General features: G+C 41.3%; 1 protein-coding gene across 3 annotated transcripts in view; it reads right to left on the reverse strand.

Moving 5' to 3' along the window:
* Positions 1-20,792, reverse strand: part of asic2 (acid-sensing (proton-gated) ion channel 2) — a 393,228-nt gene that overhangs the window by 15,204 nt on the left and 357,232 nt on the right. For all 3 annotated transcript variants that reach the window (XM_074656269.1, XM_074656268.1, XM_074656267.1), the window contains 2 exons: positions 6,873-7,000; positions 210-360 (listed from right to left, as the gene is read on the reverse strand). In XM_074656269.1, coding sequence (XP_074512370.1) covers positions 210-360; positions 6,873-7,000 — 279 coding nt within the window. The remainder of the gene's footprint in view (positions 1-209; positions 361-6,872; positions 7,001-20,792) is intronic.

Raw genomic sequence — 20,792 nt, forward strand, 5'->3', positions numbered from 1 at the left:
GCAGGCCCTATTCCCTGCCAGACATATAATCCCAGGTTTTTTGTAACGGCAACACCTAATCCAGTATTGATTTGTGATATCCTTATGAGGCCTCCCAATGCAGTTTAATCTCACATAAATACTGCAACCTTGCAGAAAACTCCTGTTGGTCTGTGCATGGTCAATACACATCTTTTTTTTGTGTGCTGAGCTCCAGCAGTGGTGCTTACCAGGCATGTGCACCATCCTGCAGTTGCAGTTCTCAACAATGTAGCGTGTTTCACAGTCGATCCTGCAGGCGGTTACACTGTAGACCTGGAAGAAGCCAGACTCCAGAGCCTTCCACTCGCACTCTCCCCACGGGGGAGGCAGGTAGGTCATCTGCAGGGGAGAAAGCATGGTGTGGGGGTTAGCTAGGAGATCAAACACACACAACAGAGTTCCTGCTGTGTTTTTAACAGTGGTGGATGAAGTACTTGCAAGCCACACTTGAGTAAAAGTACAGATATCTACCCAGAAAATGACTTTAGTGGAAGTTAAAGTCACCTATTGGAATATTACTTGAGTAAAATTCTAATATATACTTTTACTTAAACCTGCAGTAGGTAGAATATTTTTGGCTTCATTGGGCAACAATTCCATAATTAACCTTTCAGCATATTGTAATTCAAGTGTTCTGAGAGATAACTAGACTTCTGCACCTCCTCATGGCTCTGTTTTCAAGCTTTAATTAATCTAGCCCGTGACAGGAGACTTTGGCCAATCACAGGTCAGTTCAGAAAGAACGTTCCTATTGGCTGTGCTCCGGTTGGTGGGCGGTGCTTGGTATTTCCTCAACTGATCTCAACATGGCTACTGGGTCACAAACTTTCTCATTTTACAGCTAAACAGTACACTACAAGATGTTCCTGAAAACATTCAAGGCGAGAAATAGGCATTACAGTAACAGAATATTGATTCATATTTGATCAGCGCTGCCTAGTTTGACCGTTTGATCAGAGTTTGCGAGTGATTGACAGCTGCTCAGAGACGGCAGACTCCAGCTCGGCTCTGATTGGTTGTTTTCCTCCGGTCTGTGAAATCTTGCAGACGCCATTTGGAGCATCGGAGGACACCAGAGGACACAGAGGCACATGATTTCTTTTAAGTTTATTCCTCTTAACATGTACACCACCTTAAAAATGGAGCCTACATTACACTTAAAGAACAACAAGGTCTTCACTACTTAAAGGATTTAAAAAACAGAATCCAGTTTTCCTTCCCATATAGTCGCAAGTAGCATGTACAGTAGCATGACTGTTTTTTAAGACATTTTTAATACCACATAGAATGTAATTTAAGACCTTTTTCACAGTCATACTGGTCAAAAAATGTCGAAAAACCAATAGGGACCATATGACTTGTCACAGCCATGGTGTGTTTCCAGTATTCCCCCGTCTGTTTCACTCTGTGTGTGTGTGTGTGTGTGTGTTTGCGTGGGCGTGGTGTCTCTACTCACTCTCCCGGCTGCTGCCTCGCTCATTGCTGCCAAGCTGTTTCACCTACTAGTAGCTACACACCTATACATCAACTCATCAGCCCTGCAGTATATCAACCTTGGCTTCCCTCCCAGTCCTTGTCAGATCGTTCCGTCAGCTAGAGTGGTAGTCTTATGTTTCTGACCGATCCTTGTGTTCCTGCTTTAGTGTATTATCTCCTCGTGTGTATGTTGCCGTGCCTAATCCTGTTTTTCCCTCGTGCCTCAGCATCATCCGCCTTCCTGCCTGCTTCCACCGCGCAGCCTCACCCTCGTCCACTTTGCACAGCCGGACCTGCCATTCCTCTTCGCCCTTCTGCCCTCTGCTGTCAGCAGCCATCACCATCACCTCAGTACTTTTCAATAAATCAGTTAAACTTCATCTGTCTTGTGTCGCTTGAATCCGCCTTTAGGTGTATAATGTCTTCCAACAGCCCACAACCACAAACAAACTAAAGTTAGTACTAATGCTATTGTGTACAGCAAGCAAGAAAAATTTTTTTTACGGACTTTTCTTCATGAGGGAACAGAAGTGCATACTTTTTAAGACTTTTCAAGACTTGCGGATATCCTGCCCACACACATACAGAGGAAATCCATGTATAATGTGGACAGATCCCTACAGCAGCTCTCCAAAACGCGTTCCTTAGTCCTTGAAACCCAGCCAGTACAGAGAAACAGAAGAGCCTCACAACAAACCAGGCGGTGCGGAAAACAATTCAACAGATAGCCAGACTCTGTCAGAAAAATCCCACAAGGCCCGGCAACGGGAGCACAAAAACTCCAAATGTTCCCCTCCTGCTCCTGTGGCTTGGAGGACTGGGATGGCAGATGAAGAACGAGGGACACCGGGCCGAGCAGCGTGGAGGCCCATCTGCTCCAAAACACAGGCGGCGTGCTCTCGCCGCGCACTCGGTATCCATCACCCACTACCCTCTGTTCCCCAGTTCCCTTCATTGTCATCACAATGCATCCCAACTGAGGCCTCTTCCTCTGCCAAAAGAGCAATTTTTTTTGGATGAGGCAAAACACAACATCCTGCCAGGTGAAATTTGGCCACAGTTTGCTTGTTAGTACTGACAGGATTTGAAACCCTGCCCCTAGTTTCAGGCGATGTTATATCTGTGCTTCCAGAGCTTGATGCTTCGGGTTTTCAGATCACTTCACCAACACTTAGGACAATAAATTCAAACACAATCCAAACAGCAATCTAGCGTGCTGAATATTTCAGAGTTCAAAACCCTCTGGCCACTTCCGGGCACAGCTACAATGTCTTCTGTGATGATTAAACATGCCCTGCCTGAAGCCGGCAGCGAGCACACGCAATGAATACCGACATCCAGATGCTATTAATTTTATTAGGGACTTAAGAAAGGTGGTTCTCAGCAATCCTTAACCTTTAAAATCACCTTCACACCTCAGCCAATCTTCACTTTTAGCCTAATTAGAGTCAGCTTTGGCTGATTGGAGATCTGATTATTTCCCTGTAATCAGATAATCCAAGGTGCTCAATATCACTTTTCAGTGAGGTGGGACCCGTTGACCTGATTATGGTCTATCTAATAAGGGACGAGGCATGTGCCCCGCTCGGGGTGTTATTAATCAATGCTCCATTCCCCTGTTGTGCCGGAGCAGTGCTGTAATTAGGCTTTACAAGTTGGTCAGTAGGGGACATCGTTAAAAAAAGTTGGATTTGAGAATAGGGTGGGTTTTAATAAGGTCATTGTATTAGCGCCGGTTGGGTGAGCTGAAATGGAAACAGGTTTGAGCTTGACCTCAGCATCAAATCAGTGTAGAGAAACAAGAAACAACTTTAAAAACTAGAATCACCGTCTCACGGTTGTATCAAAGAGTTTAGAAGGAAAGAGACGAAACTCCGGTGTTTTTTTTACAATAGCCGCTGCCGCCATTTTGGACTGAAAGCGCTTATTATATTTATAATATTTTATTGTTCAACACAGGCTATTTCGGTAGAATATGACAATAGAATAGAAATCATTTTTTGTTTTACTTTTGTACGGCACTTTGTAGGCGGATGTTTTACTGGCATCCGGTAGTAGCATTCAGTCCAAAATGGCGTATGCGTAGCTTTGCTGCTGGACACTGATGTTGCAATGGAACGAACAGTTGACTTTCACTTTTTGGTAATATACGTTCTTTGGTTGTATGCCTCCCCCAACCAGTCAAGTTTACTTTCCTGTCTGTCCAAAATGTCATCACTTCATCATTTTATTTATGTGTGAAATTGTCATAATAAGCATAACGAACTCTTGAGTTATGGCCAAAAACGTGTTTTGTGAGGTCACATTGACCTTTGACCATTAAATTCCAAACAGTTTGTGCCAAATTTTAAGAAATGAGATATAGAGAGGTGAAGTCCCGCCCATTCTGGTGGACCACCATGGGACCTTATTTTGTAAAAAATATAAATAAACAGCGAGAGAATAATATTTTTTTGATCACGTTTGAATTGTCAATTTAAAAGATAATTTTGCAAGTCAAGAAAGTCTCAGTTTGTTGTAAAACTGTTGACGCATAAGACTGTGAAAATATGTTATTAGAGTGACTACACACCCAAAAGTTACGTAAGTGGCGTCTCCCTCGTTCTTTCTCTTCCCGGCTTATAAAAAGACCAGGAGTCGCTGGATAAAACACATCAGGTCAGATAACGTTTCATCTGTGCGTGGAACATAGCTAAGATAGCGAGCTAGCTAGTGTTGGTGGCGTATACTGTGCGAGACGAGAGATGTAGTTCACTGAGCGGTTTCACACAAAACTAAATGATGCTACGACAAACCTAGAACAAACTGAAAGACTTTCTTGACTTGTAAACTTATCTTTTAAATTGACAAACATCATATGTGGGATTCATGTTGCAATTCACACAGGATCCAAAAAATATTTGTCTCTCGCCGTTGACTACCGTTCATAGTTTTTCATAAATAAGATCCAATGGTGGTCCACCAGAAGGGGAGGGATTTCACTTCTCTATTGCGTTCGGCGGCACGGAGACATCTGCAGAGCTAAACTGAAATAGAAAGAATGGGTTTGTATCAGGAGGCAGCAAAGGAATAATGGTATAATGGAGACTTTTTTTAATCCTTGGGAAGAATGGCTTCTCAACTGAGGGAACACCGTGCCCTTTTAGCTCCAGTGAAAAGCCCGCAGAAGGCCAATTTCTATGTCTGGAGAGCTTAAATTTTAAATTGCCTGCCTGCGTGTCGAGACGCAGTCACACCCTGACTATAGGCTGTGCATTTTCTGCCTTTAGCTCACTTGATTGAGCTGCTTTGATCTCGGTCCAATATTATGAGCCAAAATGAGCTCACTTAAACTCTTTGTCAAAGTCATTTTCACAGGCAGACTGATTGGTATCCATTACAAAGATCCACTAATCACCAGTTTTCTTTTTTAAACACGTTCCACGAGGCCCCATCCCAAATCTCTGACCCAGATACTCTACCCAATCATCATTATCAGGATCGGTTTTTTGGACATATTTGAAAGTGCCCTCCGGGTTTCTACAGAAGAAGAAGCTTGAAGAGACAGGTGGGAACATCTCGCAGCGGGTGGGATTTTCCCAGACTTCTGATACAAAGTGCAGTTCTGCATTAATTAGCTGGAGCTAAATCTGCGGCGTCCCCCACTGTGCGGGCTTGTGGAGAGGGGCAGTGTGTTTGCAGCAGGCAGGCACAGGAGGGACTGCCTTCGCCCCTGCCAGTCACAGAACTGGGTTGACAGAAACCCTGGAGGCTCATTACCCAGAAGGTCTAAACATCACGGGATAGATCTCCTCCTCTTCTTCCTTCCTGCCTACTGCTGAGGTGATCCTCTGTCACGCAGCGCCACACTGAGCTGTGATGTTCAGTACTGAGACGAGTTTTCAAATGAATTTTGCTGAATTAAAAGTTATTGAAATTCAAACTGAACTCCTTATTTATGCAAGTCATTCACTCACATTCAGTATGTTTGTACGCACTTGAGAAACCATTGAGAATGTATTTACATGCGCTGTAAAGCTGGTTACTGTAAATCCCTTAAAGTAACATATGCTGTGGTGTTTAAGCTGGGTGGTGTTTACACTGTACGATTTTAGTCCGTTTCTGGCCCGAATTTTGAGCTGCATGACTCATTTTAGAGTCGGACCGAACTTCAGCTTCGTTGTTTTCCGTGTAGTGTACAGGGGGGAACGAATATCGATTAACTTCTCCCGACCGGCCATCAGACAGTCGGCTGAATTTCTGACATGTCAGAAATTTTGGTCGGTTGTACAGTTGTTGTTGTTGGCTCTCTGTTGGGTAAAGTATAAAAGTTTAGGTCCGGATTTTTAAGTTTATTTGACTTACAGAAAGCTGTACAGCAGCTTTTGGGCATGGTAGCAAATGCTTTGTTTCCCCCCATGGCGTAAACCGGATGTGACGTTTTGTGGGCGTTACCATGAATGCCGACTGTATGTATGAAAGAGAGTTGCCAGACAAGACAATAGCGGCTCCCATGGTTCACAGCTTGTTTCTGCTGCCTCCGAGTGGCCAAAAACAGAGATTGCAGGTTAAATGCACTCACATACTCACTGACTGCCAAAGGAACAGAAGATTCATTGATATGCCGGAGAGGGAGGCTATTCTAAAAATGAGAAGGCAATCAATTTATCATGACAGAAATGTGTCTGCTAAGAGAAGGGCAATCTGCTCCCACTGTTGAGTCAGACAATGCATTTTCAAACGCTTAACTTGGGAGCAGAAAAAGAGAAAGAAATGGAGACAAAAACAGTGGGAAAGAGAGACAGAACTAATAACCCCGGTAAGATGGATCCTTAACTGTCACGGCTGGAAAATGGAGACATTCAGCTTGGCAGAGAAGAAACACCTTCACTGAAACTTGTTCAAGTCGAGCCAATGAGATGGAAAAGAGAGAAAGGGGAAAACAACCTTGTGAAGCTTCTGGTGACAGAGGAAAGGCTTTTTGCATTAAATAATGTTGGTTGTATAACACATGAGACCTGCAGGCTTTAATATCGGCCTTGTGTGATGGGACAAGGCTTCAGTATGATTGAGTGGGGTTGAGTTCGAGTGAAGCACCTCTCTACCAACGAGGTCAAAGCCACCGACAGTGGGGGAAGTTATCATTTGTCAGTCAACATTCCCCAAGAGACCACAGACGCCAATTTAGGGTTCAGAGGGTGTTGCGACACGCATGCAGCCACTCACACACATGCATGCACACAATCCCATCATGCCTGTAATGGCAAGTAATTTATCACAGAGGTTTTTTATCTCTGAGCGATAAGCTGAACATGTGGAAGTGAAGAGAAAAACAGCAATAAACCGATAAAAAAAAAGCTATTAACGGTGTAGAAGTGGAAGTCAGGGACACCTACCCTCTGCTCCTGCGTGGCTACAAACGTCTGGAAGCCGGGAGCCACGCCGAAGCCCAGCTCGTGAACAAACGGCGGCTCCGCCTGGCTGTGGATCTGCACCCGCACACCTGCCTCGAAGGCTGTATCCTCTGGAAAGGAAGACAGATGGGAAGTCACAGTTAGATGATTTATTCAGTCAATAAACAAACAGAAATGTGCAGAAAAAAACTTAAATGTCTTTGGCTTTTTGACTGGTTCAGATAAACTGCTCAGGGAATAAAGGAGCTGTTTACACTCGACAGATGCTGCTGCATAGAGTCAAACACTGAATTTTCCTGTTTGAAACATTCGGTGAATTTGGCTGTTTCGACTCAAAGCCATAGGTTTTTAAAATTCTTTACTATAAGACAAGCTCTCGGAGACGTCACATTTGTCTCGACATCAAACACAAGTAAGAAGAAGAAGGCTCGCGGCTGACTCCATAGATGAAAGGACCTTTATCCTTCAATTCAGAGCACTCACATGCACACACACGCACACACATAGACACGATTACTTAGATCACTTTGGGGTATATTACATAGACTTACAGTTATTGGAAACGTACCCTAACCTTGCATTCACTTCACAAAGTGGTCGCCAGACACTTACCGTCAATCTCAGCCATTTATCTGTTTTTTTCCACACTAACTGACGACCCAGAGATACCACGTTTTACCAACATCGTTTTACTATTGGCTCACAAGCCTTACGTCAGATATCTTCCACAGAGATAAACAAAACATTAATTTTGGACCCACCAAAATTTTTAAAAATGATTAATTCACAATCTCTCTATTTTTTTTCCAGAACAAGCCATACTTTTATTTGGCACCCTTCTAAAGGCTCTGTGGATGTATTATTTTCAGGGCTGTCAACGTTAACGCGTTATTATTGTGTTAAAATCGTTTTAACGCCAATACTTTCTTTAACGCATTAATGCAATTGATCTTTCGGAGGTTGAAGAGGGCTCAGTTTTAAAGCTAAACTGAAGATACTGGTATCATATGAAACTAGACAACCTAAATAATCCATTGGTACCAACCATGTCATACTAGCTTGTAGTGAATGAAAGATATGTGAATGAAAATGGGTTCTCTGGGTACCCACGAGTCTCCCCTTTACAGACATGCCCACTTTATGATCATCACATGCAGTTTGGGTCAAGTCATAGTCAAGTCAGCACACTGACACACTGACAGCTGTTGTTGCCTGTTGGGCTGCAGTTTGCTATGTTATGATTTGAGAATATTTTGTATGCTAAATGCAGTACCTGTGAGGGTTTCTGGACTATATGTGTCATTGTTTTGTGTTGTTAATTGATTTCCAATAATAAATATATACATACATTTGCATAAAGCAGCTTACATTATTTGTCCACTCCCATGTTGATAAGAGTATTAAATACTTGACAAATCTCCCTTTAAGGTACTTTTTGACCAGATAAAAAAATGTGCAATTAACTTGTCATTAATCGTGGAGAATCATGCGATTAATCACGATTACATATTTGAATGGATTGACAGTCCTAATTATTTTTTTTAATTATTCGTCTCCATAAAAATGTTATCAATAAGACCTTTAACCACTGACCCAAAAATCAGCTTTTTCCAAATTGGGGACATGGCTTTTATCCCATCCCCAATTAACTGGTTTTTAGTCTGAAATGTGTCCTCGAAGGTAGCCTAAGTGAGGAACTCACACACACACACACACACACACACATAGTCATGGGCAAGGATGGAGAGAGCCATAACATTTATGAGAAAAGAGAGAGCGGTCTTTGTAGAAATCGATAATGTTCTCTCTCCATGTCCTCACTTTCAGCGGCAAGCTCCCGAACATTCAATCAAGGCTTTCCCCTGCCAGACGATCAGCCGGACACCTCGAGGTGCTCGGCGACCAACAGACATCGGAGCCTTTCAGCACGACCAGCCTCACAAATCCACAGACGACACACACACACACACACACCCACACCCACACACACACACACACAACAGTATCACCCTACGATGATACACCCATCAATCAAACATCTGCAGTGACTGATATGGCAACTGCTTGGATGCATTCACATTAAAGGACAGATGAAGGCATCAAACATGCCTTTTTTAGACTGTGTGTGTTTGAAAACCTCATTTCTGAAAGAGTACAGTAAGCGTGTGTGTGTGAAAAAGAGTATTAAAGAAACATTGGCTGTATGAGAGAGATAATCAGAGTCTGTGTGTGTGTGTGTGTGTGTGTGTGTGTGTGTGTGATGACAGACTGCTGACTCTGTGCTCATGTGTGTGTGGGGAGTTAAATCATTGTTGTGTCCTTTCCTGCGCAGTGTCCGTTTTGTCCTGCAAAATATAGTACCATGTCCTGCGTAATGAAGGTCTGTGGCTGACAAGTTTTATGTCCCTAATGTCTCATCCTACTCTGTCCAGCTCTGTGAGTTGTCCTTCATAATGAGTTAGCTGTACCATTATGAAGCTATTAGCTGTCTGTGTATTTAGCACAAACAACGTTTACTTGAATTGGCATCATTAACTGTACACACAGGGAAAGGCAACTGCAGCGCAACATTTTTCCAAGGCAGTGGATTGCTGAACATATTACAATAACGTATATAACAGCCTTCACCCTTCTGGTTATAGGCTTTCCACCAGATTTTGAAACCTGGCTGCAGGGATTTGCTCCCATTCAGTCACAAGAGCATCAGTGAAGCCCAACTGATGTTGGGCGATAAGGTGAAAATGTGAATAGCCCTCTCGAGAGCCATTGTTTGGTTTTGCTCTTCTGGGTATACTGTAGAAACACAGCGACCGGCTCCCTGAAGAGAACCCCTATGAAGATATAAACGGCTCATTATAAACTAACAAAAACTAGGACTCTTATCTTCAGCTGATTACACACTAAAGGAAACCTTTCATCAACCCATCATTTCATCATAAACTGTCATATTTTAGCTGTTAATGCCATTGTAAGAGGAAAACAAATGCCATCAAACTAAATGTCCTATAATAATTGTTGGACTAATGCTCCATTAGCAGCCATATCATTTTACATAATTAGCCACTGTTGTCCAAAACCAATCCAAAACACATAAAAGAGCCGTACTGTTGCACTGGGTGACATATGCCTTCATTACAACAAACACTACACGGTGTAAACAAGGAACTGCATGCCTGAGCCTGCACAGTGACGTCTGCACAACATGAAAATATAGGCACTAACTACATCAGCTGTTTATTGTGATAAAGGAATATGTCGCCAAGTTTGTCTCTTTAGTGTGTTTTTAATGGTATTTGTATGACAGTGGTGCTCTATAAGAGGTTAAGCTTTCAGTCTGTGACTGCACATGCAATAACTTAGTAGCATGTATTCATTGTTAGTTTTGGTCTTTTGGAGAATGTGTTGATAATAATAAAAAGATAAAATAACATTTATTTTATCCCTTAACATAACAACTATGTGTATAGGCCATAAACTATAAAGATGGACAGCATGACAGTTCCCCAAAAGTGAAGCCAAAACATCCTGATCGCCCCCTGGTGGCTGGCGGCAGTATAGGTCATAAATCCCGCCTCCTTCATGTTAGAGGATGGGACATGGGCCAAACTAAAAAGTCAAAGCAGACGTCAAATAAATTTATCCCAAAGATGGTTTCTGACATTTTAGGTAGTTCTTATCAGGCTGGTGTATCTTCAAGTGTTACATTTTCTGATAAGTTTGGTTTTCATTAGTTATTTGATGCTATAAAAAGGGGGTGAGATTCGGGCGGATGACGTTGATATCGCGGATCCATCGCCAGATCACTACTGTGCAGACTCTGGCTCCAAATGACGTCAAAATCTCAAGATGCCAGCTCCTGTATCCGTGATATTTTGACTTCACTTCTGTACAGTGGGAAGTAGTGGAGACGCATCGTCCTTCTTTATATACAGTCTATGGTTTCTTCCCAGTAGTCGGGGAGTTTTTCCTGGCCACAGCGCGCTTGGTGGATCATGTTGGGTCTCTAAACTATGGTGTACGGTCTAAGACCTGCTCTATATATAAAGCGTCTTGAGATAACTTCTGTTGTGATTTGACGCTATACAAAAATAAATTGTATTGAATTGAATTGAATGGTATAGGCAGACGTTCAAAAGATGCCATTTTCTGTAGTTACATTGTTGTAAACGTAGCTTTGTTGCTCTTGGTAAACAATTAGCAGCACTAATATAATATGGTGACTGTTTCAACTGACACTTCCCTGTTGCACAACAATTTCTATTAATAATCTATTTGTTCAGCTGTTGTGTTGAACATTTGTCAACCAAAGTGCTCGCTGTAAAACAAGCATCCACATGCTAATATATTGGATGTATATATATTATACTTGATGTCAGATCTTTTGCCGTGAATGCTGGGTAAACTTAGAAATACGGAGAAGAGAATGAATACGAGTATTTTTCTCAGTCAATATCGGCTGAATTTGAAAAGCTCTCTGCTTTCATCAATTACAGGTGACATTCAAGATGAACAAAATATCCACACTGATATGAAAATCTACCTTTAAATAATTTGGAAATGGATTTTTGAAAATGTCACGGACATGCTTTTCAAAGTGAACAACGTGACATAACACAGCAAGAGAAAAAAGAGGTATGAAAAGACCTAACACAACTGAAGTACACTGAGGTTCTTGTTATGTCTGATAATAAGTCAGAAACTCAGAGATATTCTGAAAGCAGCAGATCTTCACAAAAGAGAAGCTTGAAATATGACTCCATCATCTAATCTATTCATCGACTATTCTTATCGACATGTTTCAGCTCTAATTAACGTCCACATTTATTGCATTACACTGGCTTCTTATACTCGAATCAAATGCCCAGATAAATGCTTACGTAAACATATCACTGACGATACAAACATACACTGATCCTATAGATAAATCTTGAGTCGTAGACAATGATCTCTTCGCTGAGAGTGAACATTAGATATTCATATTGGCACACAGTATCTGTCTATTTGAAGTAACAATGAGAAAATGTGTGTGTGTGAGTTGGAGATCAGAGCAAACAGGGCTCGCTGTGCTTGTTTGTGCTCCAGTTCAGCTCTCTGTATCAAAAGATAATCAAGAGGATTGTGGATAACAATGTTTGTTATTTCTGCCCTTGAGCTTCAGATGAATCCAGGGGTGCACTGGGACAGAAATTCAGCCCTGGACTTATCCACTAGGGGATACATATGTACAGTCAGGCTGTTCTCAAACACCGTTCGTTGCTATACCTATGAAAGGTATATGCACTGAAATTTGTATTTGTCCCACAAATTCAATTGGCATGTTTTCCACAAAATCATGAACCAGGACTTATAAAGAGCCACAAACGAAGAGTAGGGAGGAGGTCAGGGTGGAAGGGTCGGTCGAAAGACACCAGACTTTCACCCATGAGACCGGGGTTCGTACCCCGTGTGAAACCAGAAGTCAATGTTGATTTATTTGTCACATAACTTCTGCACTTACGTTATTCCACTTCCTAAGTTATTTCAACCCAAACCACGATTTTCTCCTAAACCTAACGAAGTAGTTTTGTTGCCTAAACCTAATGAAGTCGATCTTTTCCTAAACCTAACGAAGTAGTTTTGTTGCCTAAACCTAATGGAGTAGATCTTTTCCTAAATCTAAATAGTTTCATTGCCTAAACCTAATGAAGTCGATCTTTTCCTAAACCTAAGTAGTTTCATTGCCTAAACCTAATGAAGTCGATCTTTTCCTAAACCTAAGTAGTTTCGTGGCCTAAACCTAATGAAGTCGATGTTTTCCTAAACCTAAGTAGTTTCATTGCCTAAACCTAATGAAGTCGATCTTTTCCTAAACCTAAGTAGTTTCGTGGCCTAAACCTAATGAAGTCAATGTTTTCCTAAACATAACTACGTAGTTTTGTTTCCTAAACCTAATGAAGTTGATCTTTTCCTAAACCTAATAAAGTAGTTTTGTTGCCTAAACCTAATGAAGTCGATCTTTTCCTAAACCTAATAAAGTAGTTTTGTTGCCTAAACCTAATGAAGTTGATCTTTTCCTAAACATAACTAAGTAGTTTTGTTGCCTAAACCTAACCAAGTTGTTTCCTGTGAAGACGGAAGTTTATTTTGAAAAGATTGTATGCATGTAACAAGCGGAAATTGACAAGTGTGCTGGACATTCGTAGGAAAACACGTGAAAAATTAGGAATAACTTATCGTAAGATATCATACATTAGGTAACACGTTCGCACAGTATATCCAACAGTCAGTTGGGGGGTGGGGGGTGATGTAATTACATATGTATTTATTGCAACCATAACCAATTCTGATAGTGAAACAAGTCCTTTTGCGGTGGTTGTGACGCTCAAAACAATATATCCACCATTTTACAGCCACAACAGTAGCGATGGAGTAAACTACGGCGGAGTCTACGACGTAAGCACAAATTTTCTTGGTTGTGATTGGCCAACACGCACGCAGCACACTCTCATGCGCATCCCGAATGACAGTGACACTGGGAGGGTCGGTAAAGAGACAGACAGGGCCGGACAGACGATAAAACTTTATGATTTTTTGACGGTTTTGACCACCTGCTGAATCAAAGATGGCATATATTTGTAGTTGCTATGTGTTTCATCACCACTATTTCACTCATTTGACTTCATATGACTCAATAAAGTAAGAGAGGCGGACTGAATTACAATGCTATCTGTTGCGCTGCTACAATCATAACTTAGATCTCGCTGCTTTGTGTGACAGTGAATAAATTCAGGAGGTGTTCCGAGTTCACCTCCGTTCTCCTTCAGCATTCCAAGTGTTTCGCTGTAGGAGAGAACATGAGAGGGAGAGGAGAGGATCGACTCGGGTGAATGAGAAACTTGGTCTGTGAAATACCGGAGTGTTGATATACGTATGTTTGAAATAAAATAAGAAATGTCACATCTTATCTGGTGATTCATCCTGGTTGTTGCAGGGTTTGAGTTAATGTATAGGATTGTTACTGTAATGAAAACACCTCTGTGCCTTCCTATCTCCACCTGCCTGACATACAACATACAACTGCAGGCCTGTTTATCATCAACACCAGCCCCCCTCTCCTTCCTCTCCTTCCTCTCCTTCCTCTCATCTCACATTTCACACAATTTGTGTCACATTCATTCATACATGTCAGGCTTGGTCTATATTGTGTGTTTGATGTGAGAGTGTTGACCACATGGAGATGGAGTCAGCTGTTGGCAAGTGAACATAACATGTCCTCAATAAGTGTCTATACATTTACGTAATTACCAACAATATTATGACTATGAATTAAAGGGAATAGGGATTTTTTTTTTTTTTTAAACATATTTGTAAGAACAAATATAAATAACTTTTTTTTAAATGTTTAAAAATAAGGTGGTAAACATGTATAAAACAGAAGTATGATTATTATTGTGTATGAAACATTTGGATCTTTGTTATTGTTTCTGTTTTTGATTTGTCTTGTTTTTGTATAGTCTAAACCTAGCAGTGACTGAGTTGCTTATTAGAATATGCTATGTAAAAATGGGTATAATAAGGTTAAGCTTCAGCCTACACCTTTTCGGTCAACATTTTTCGATTTTGTTTTCTCTTTTTCCCCATTTAATTTAATGCCTTATTGTTATCTATTGTTTATTATTAGCATTATTTATGGAAAATTGTTGGGCCAAAATAAATTATTATTATTACTATTTAACCTGCAAGCACTGACTTAAATACTGTCTTATACTTACTGAATGACAGTTTGGTAAACTTGTCTGTTTTTATGTTATATTTCATGGTCCTACATCTCAGCTCGCCATAAAGGTTTGTACAGACATTCATGTTCCCCAGATGATGAATCCTACCGACTCCTTTTATCTACCGACCATCATCAGGTCAACAATATAATCTGTCCAATACTTTGGTTTATGATCAAACACCTGCAAAATGAATGACATTCCCATCAGCCTCAGCTGGATGTTGTGTTGAGTGATGGTTAAAGATGGTTAACAAGGTAAACATAACATACCGATGTTAACATTTACCCAAAGGACCGCTTTGACTAAGTACAGCCTGGCTGCAGACTAGATTTCCATAACTGTATGATCCTTTCAAATCAATTGTCATAACAAGGACATTATTGCCAAAACATCAAGTAATAATGAGATTATAAAGAAAAAGAAAAAGATATAATTCATAAAGTCCAAAAAATAATACACTTAACCCTTACTCTGTGTGTTTACGTTTCCCTAATGTATTTACTTTCCTCTGAGTAGTTTGTTATTGTTATATTAGAAATCAACTTTCTGCTGTAACATTTTTTTTTTTTTATAAAACTAAATGTCATATTATTCACAAAAAACAACAACACATTAAGTACACAAACAAGGACTGACACACACTTCAGTTTTACAGTTAGTTGACCTTGGAGAGCCTCACCACAAGGTCAATTTAGAAGCTTGTTTTTAAACTTGTTGTTCGTGTTTTCGTCTCACAACTTTAACCCTTGCACAGTGTGTATTTTGTTCATGAAAGTTAATTATAACCATTTTGGTCGCCTAATTCACCTTATTCAGCGTTTGGTTGTACTTAGCTCCAACCTCTCGTGTCACTTCTGGTTGCAAAACACCAACATGGCGACGGCCAAAATGCTGAGGATTCAAAAAGGCAGTCCACAAACCAATGGATGATGTCACGGTTACTACTGCACATCCACTTCTTATATACAGCCTATAGATTATGCATTATCCTAATTTAAATTTAGTAGTTCAGATATTGTGAAGAAGCCTAGATTAGGCAAATGTTTATGTAAAATTATAAACCAATCTCACAAATTGAGGCTCCAACAGAGACATCATGCCAAGCTAAGATGTTTCCAATTTGCACAAAATCGTATTATTGTAATTTTGCTGTTGGGTACAAATTTACTTTGTGCAGCCACAGAGACAAAAACATGATTTACAACAAGACTGAAAATGAAAGAAAATGTCCTCTACACAGAAGCAAATGAGCACCACGGAGGCAGCTCGTGATTCTGCAGTTGAAGTTCACCAACTCCAGCATTAATTAAAGATTTCAGGATACTGCTTAAAAATTAAATAGTAACCTCTTTCTGCCATTTGTCTCCACCAATGTAAGAAACTGTCTGGAGCACTAAAAGAAGAACAAGTTTCCAACAGGCCAAAGCAATAGTTTGGCTTAAACACATCCCACTGACCAAACACCTCAAAGCAAAGGGACACAAGTAGAAAAGATAAAAGGATCAAGGACTTTCCACTTCAGCTTTGCAGTTGGTTTAACCTGTTGTTGAACAAACACTCTTCTGCTCCTTTCAGGTGCCTCTCAGAGTGCTTTTTCACCATGGCTTTGATTTAATAACGGCAGACACAAAGAGTGCAGAGGCACGGCAAGATCTTAGCACTGCACTCAAATGCTTGTTGGGCTTTACTCGCCTGTTTGCCATACAAAATGGGAGCCAAAATCTCAGATGATGGATGACGGAAAACAGAAAACAGAAGGAGACATAAAGCCGGTGATGAGATAAGGGAGATATTATAGATCTTCATGTAGCATGCGTCTGCCTAATTTCTACTCTAAGAGAGGAGATAAAACAGAGTTCAATAAATCAATAAATCTTTGCATATCTCTCACATTCTGCATCACTCCTCGAACGATGCTGTTAAAAATAGACACAGTGGGTGAGCACGATGTTCCTGGTTCCTTGGGAACTCAGTGAGGTTTTTATAGTTTAGTTTCTGTACATGTTAGTCTCTGATTTAAGAAGAAATGGAAGTAGAATGTCATCACAGTTTCTCAGGCTGTGATGTGTTTGAAGGGCTTTTCCTCTGCACTGCAAACATTTTGTAGCTCTGCTGCTGAAGGCTGACATGTGGTGGGTGCTGAATGTGCAAACAGACTACTTTGATCAAGACTGCTTGACGAATCTGATGCCGAAGAGGAGGCCTGCCCGACGCTGCAACTTCAGATGACTTTTCAGAAAAGGTTGATGCGTAGCAGGAGTTGAAAATAAATTAAAAGATTTAAAAGTCTGTGTGCTAAAGTTCACAGATGCAAGAAAAAAATGTTTTCTAATAAAGTGCGCATATGGTTGGAGGTATTTCCAATTCATTTCTAATTACTACTCTAAGCATTTCTGAAATTAGCAATCATAAAAATAAGAAGCTTGTAAAAATGTTTTCACAGAGATGAAGAAGGAGACTGTGGAACCAAAGTTTCTAGCTCTTCTCTCTCTCAGCCGGCATCCATACAATAAAACAAGACTCGGTCAGAAACGAGTATATATCTGGACCGTTCAGGGTCAGTCTGTGAATTTGCGGCTAAATTGTTACACAAATAGTCAGTTGGCATGTTTATAATGTTAAATCCAGTGGTACATGTCCACCAGGTCTGACGAGGACACTAGGAGATGTGCTGCTCCACTCAAGTGGACGGTCAAGCGGTGACGTACCCTATCGTTGAATGCACCTGATTGGTCCCTGGTTTTCTGGCGGCCTGCTCATAAACTTTCTGTTATTCCGTCTAAACAATCCACCAAAATCTACTTCTGAAAACATTTTAAGCGAGAAATAGGCTATGCCGCTGCTGAGTCTTGTTTCATTTAAAAACTAGATCCCTTAGTTTGACAGCCTGATCCAACTTTCGTGAGCCGGACGTGTCACGCTAGACTCAAACACTCGGTCGACCAATCATGTAACTTCATCACTCAGTCAGTCACCCACGGCACACGTCCACAGCCTCCGTCCTTTCCACACTTCCCATTCATTGTTTATGTAAGCAGCAGTGCAATGCATTCTGGTAGCGTGGTGGCGCGATTCGAGACATGGGGCATCACGTTGGCCGCTCCTCATTTGTATAAATTTGAGGTCTAGGCTACTATATGCAAATCAGGGGCGTCTGACGCGCCTCGGCGCCTGTGGAAACTCCCTAGAGACTTTATAAACTAAGCATTATCAATCCAAAATAAAGACAGATTCAGCAACTGCATGGCTTATTTCTCCCATAAAATGTTTTCATAAACACGTTTCGGTGAACTATTCTCGTGATATAAGAGAAGAAAGTTTCCAAACAAGCCGCCATGTTGGTTGCGGTTGTGTCTAGTGGGAAAAAACGCCCCTGTGGACGTGAGCCATCAGTGACAGACTTTTGCGTTTGTAAAGCTGGCCCTCTGCAGTCTAGCCAGAAACTTAAAGAACAACAACACGACTTGTGTTCAAACAAAGTCTGATTTAGAGTCCCGATCGATTAGATTGATTTTCTGGTGCCCTTTGTGTGACTACTTGAGAAAATATTTTCTAGACAGCCAAAGTATGGATGGAAGACACATCCAATACATTCTATCAGTGAACAATTCAGTCAGCAACACAGTGAGGAGAGACAGCTGGGTATCCAGGCAACAGGCCATCTGTTTTCTCCCACCACTCAAACTTATATCCATCTTGTTCATTTTTCACACCATGATTTTTTCTGTTTGTCCGTCATGATGAAGTGAGGAGGAGTATTATGGCTCCCCTACAGCTCCCAATGTGCTAATAGATCCCCAGAGACCGACTGCTGGCCTCTGGATGATGGACAATAAGAAACGCCACAGGGAAGGGATAAGGTGTGGTTATTGGAAGGAAAAAAAAAGGTAATTGGTGGCAGGAGATGGGAGAGGAGTCCCTGTGCAGTGTGTCCATCATGTCGGCACAGTGTAGAAACCTGGCGCAGTTGAGGAAACACAGCTCCCTGCTGAGGCTGACTCAGCTCATCTGGGCTAATTAAACCACACAGGGATAAACAAGGGCACTGGAAACTGCCTCCTGCTGGGAGACGAAGCTCTACATGCTGACAGGATGGTGGCTGTAGTACAGTCTGTTCAAACTGAAATACAACCAAGAGGAGTTCAGGACACGGGGCTGAGGGACCCGCTGTCCATAGAAGAACATGAGGACGATTGATAGGACGCTGACTTATAGATGATAGATCTTCTTTAAGTTGAGCCTAGAGTAAATAACGTCCATCTGCTGGGCTGCTCGTAGCTTGGCTAGCTGCTCTGGGAACTCCCCCGTCTGGCCCTTCACTGGCTCAGACGTGAGCCGGCCATTCAATGAGCTCCAGTGTGGAGTCACTCAGGCAGCGCGCCTCCCTAAAAACACTCAATCTGAGCCACTAACAAGATCTCTAGTGCACACATCAGTATGGAGGATAATGCAAAGCTGACCTACTTTCTAATAAAGATTATCAAAGAGGCTCCAGTGTTTGACTTGAAAGGGTTTATAATTTGCATTATAATCACTGACAAGTCCTCAGAAGTTCTGAAAGTGGACTATAAAAGGTGCTAGTACTCCACAAGTCAGCTTTTTTTAGCGATTGAGTAGGCAAATCCTTGAGCATTAGGCTCAGCATAATGCAATACTTTAAAGGTGCAGCATCTAGCGTCGTGGTTGCAGATTGCAACCAACTGAAACTTCTCCTGTGTGGCTGAAGCGTAAATGTGAAAACGCAAATGGCCCTTTCTAGAGTCAGTGTTTGGTTTGTTCATTCTGGGCTACTGTAGAAACATGGCGGCCGGCTCTGTGAAGAGGATCTACTCCCTAATAACGGCTCATTCTAAGGTCACGAAAACACAATGATTCTTAGTTTCAGGTGATTTATACACTAAAGAAAACATACTTATTAATATTATATTCCATATCTGCCAATAGATCCCCCTAAATGCTACACACTGTTTGTTTAAAAAAGACAAACCAGGAGGAACAGTAATAAAAGAACACTATTTAAGGAGGGTTTCACATCAGGGACCCGGGCACACTTGACCCAGAATTCCAGTTAGTTTGATTAGTGTGAACGCTCCGTACCGTATTGGGCACGGTTCGTCGATCCGTACTCAAGTCTACTTGAAAAGGTGGTCTAGATGACGGTTCATGATCTCCTCCAAAATCTGTATATGCTCGCAGCGCGCGTCAATCTCATCTCTGAACCGTACGGCCATGATTGATAGAGCAGGAAGGCAGGCGAGAGGTTCCTTAAAATATGAACAATAGAAAGCGATGGTGTTGGGCGATGTTTGTTATTTTATTTAGCTACTTTAATGGTCTGTCTCCGAAGAACGAGAGCTGCTCATCCGCTCAGCAGGCAGAGAGACAGACAGCGGGGGGGAACACAGTGTAGAGCCGGCATGCTTTCACATCAAACTCTGTGAAATAAGGGTTTATTTAGACCAAACCAGAGTTGGTGATTGATTGAAAGACTAACGACAACGTGTTGGTGAGCTTTTGTTTCTGTCAAGTTTGAATGAAATGTTTTATGATGCTCCGCCACTGGAACAGCTGATCTCAACATAAAGAAATACACGTGGATGATGACGCAAGTGTACAACAAAAAGAATAATTATTAACGATAGCAATAACAAGATTTCACCTGATGTATAATAGTCAAGAAGCTTTTTGTGGCTGTTTAAGGGCCGTTAGATAAAGATCATCTCACACATCTTAAAACATTTCTGGAACTATATTTGATTTATAATTAAATAAGAGTTTCTGGTATGAAAAGTGTCCCTGAAGTGATTTCATCAGGAGGACACTGTGTTAATTACGGCTAAATCAAATAATGTGAATGAAAAACTAGTTGTGGCCCAAAGGCTGACTGTGGGACACAATTGGGGGAGTTTTAAATACTTTATTCACTTTGAGACTATGATGTTTATTTATATCAGTTTGGATATATATTTCCATTGTATGCCAATATACTAAAGATAGAAAGAGGGCAGCAAAGTGAGATACCGTTATAGTAAATTAGGTGTTGCAATCTATGTAAAAATTTCTTTTTTGTGACATTATGTGATAAGCGAGAGCTTGAATCTCATTTATAACAACACAGCGTCTGTGGGAATGACAAAAGTAG

This window comes from Sebastes fasciatus, chromosome 13 (genome assembly GCF_043250625.1).
Source record: "Sebastes fasciatus isolate fSebFas1 chromosome 13, fSebFas1.pri, whole genome shotgun sequence".
Taxonomy (NCBI): Eukaryota; Metazoa; Chordata; class Actinopteri; order Perciformes; family Sebastidae; genus Sebastes; species Sebastes fasciatus.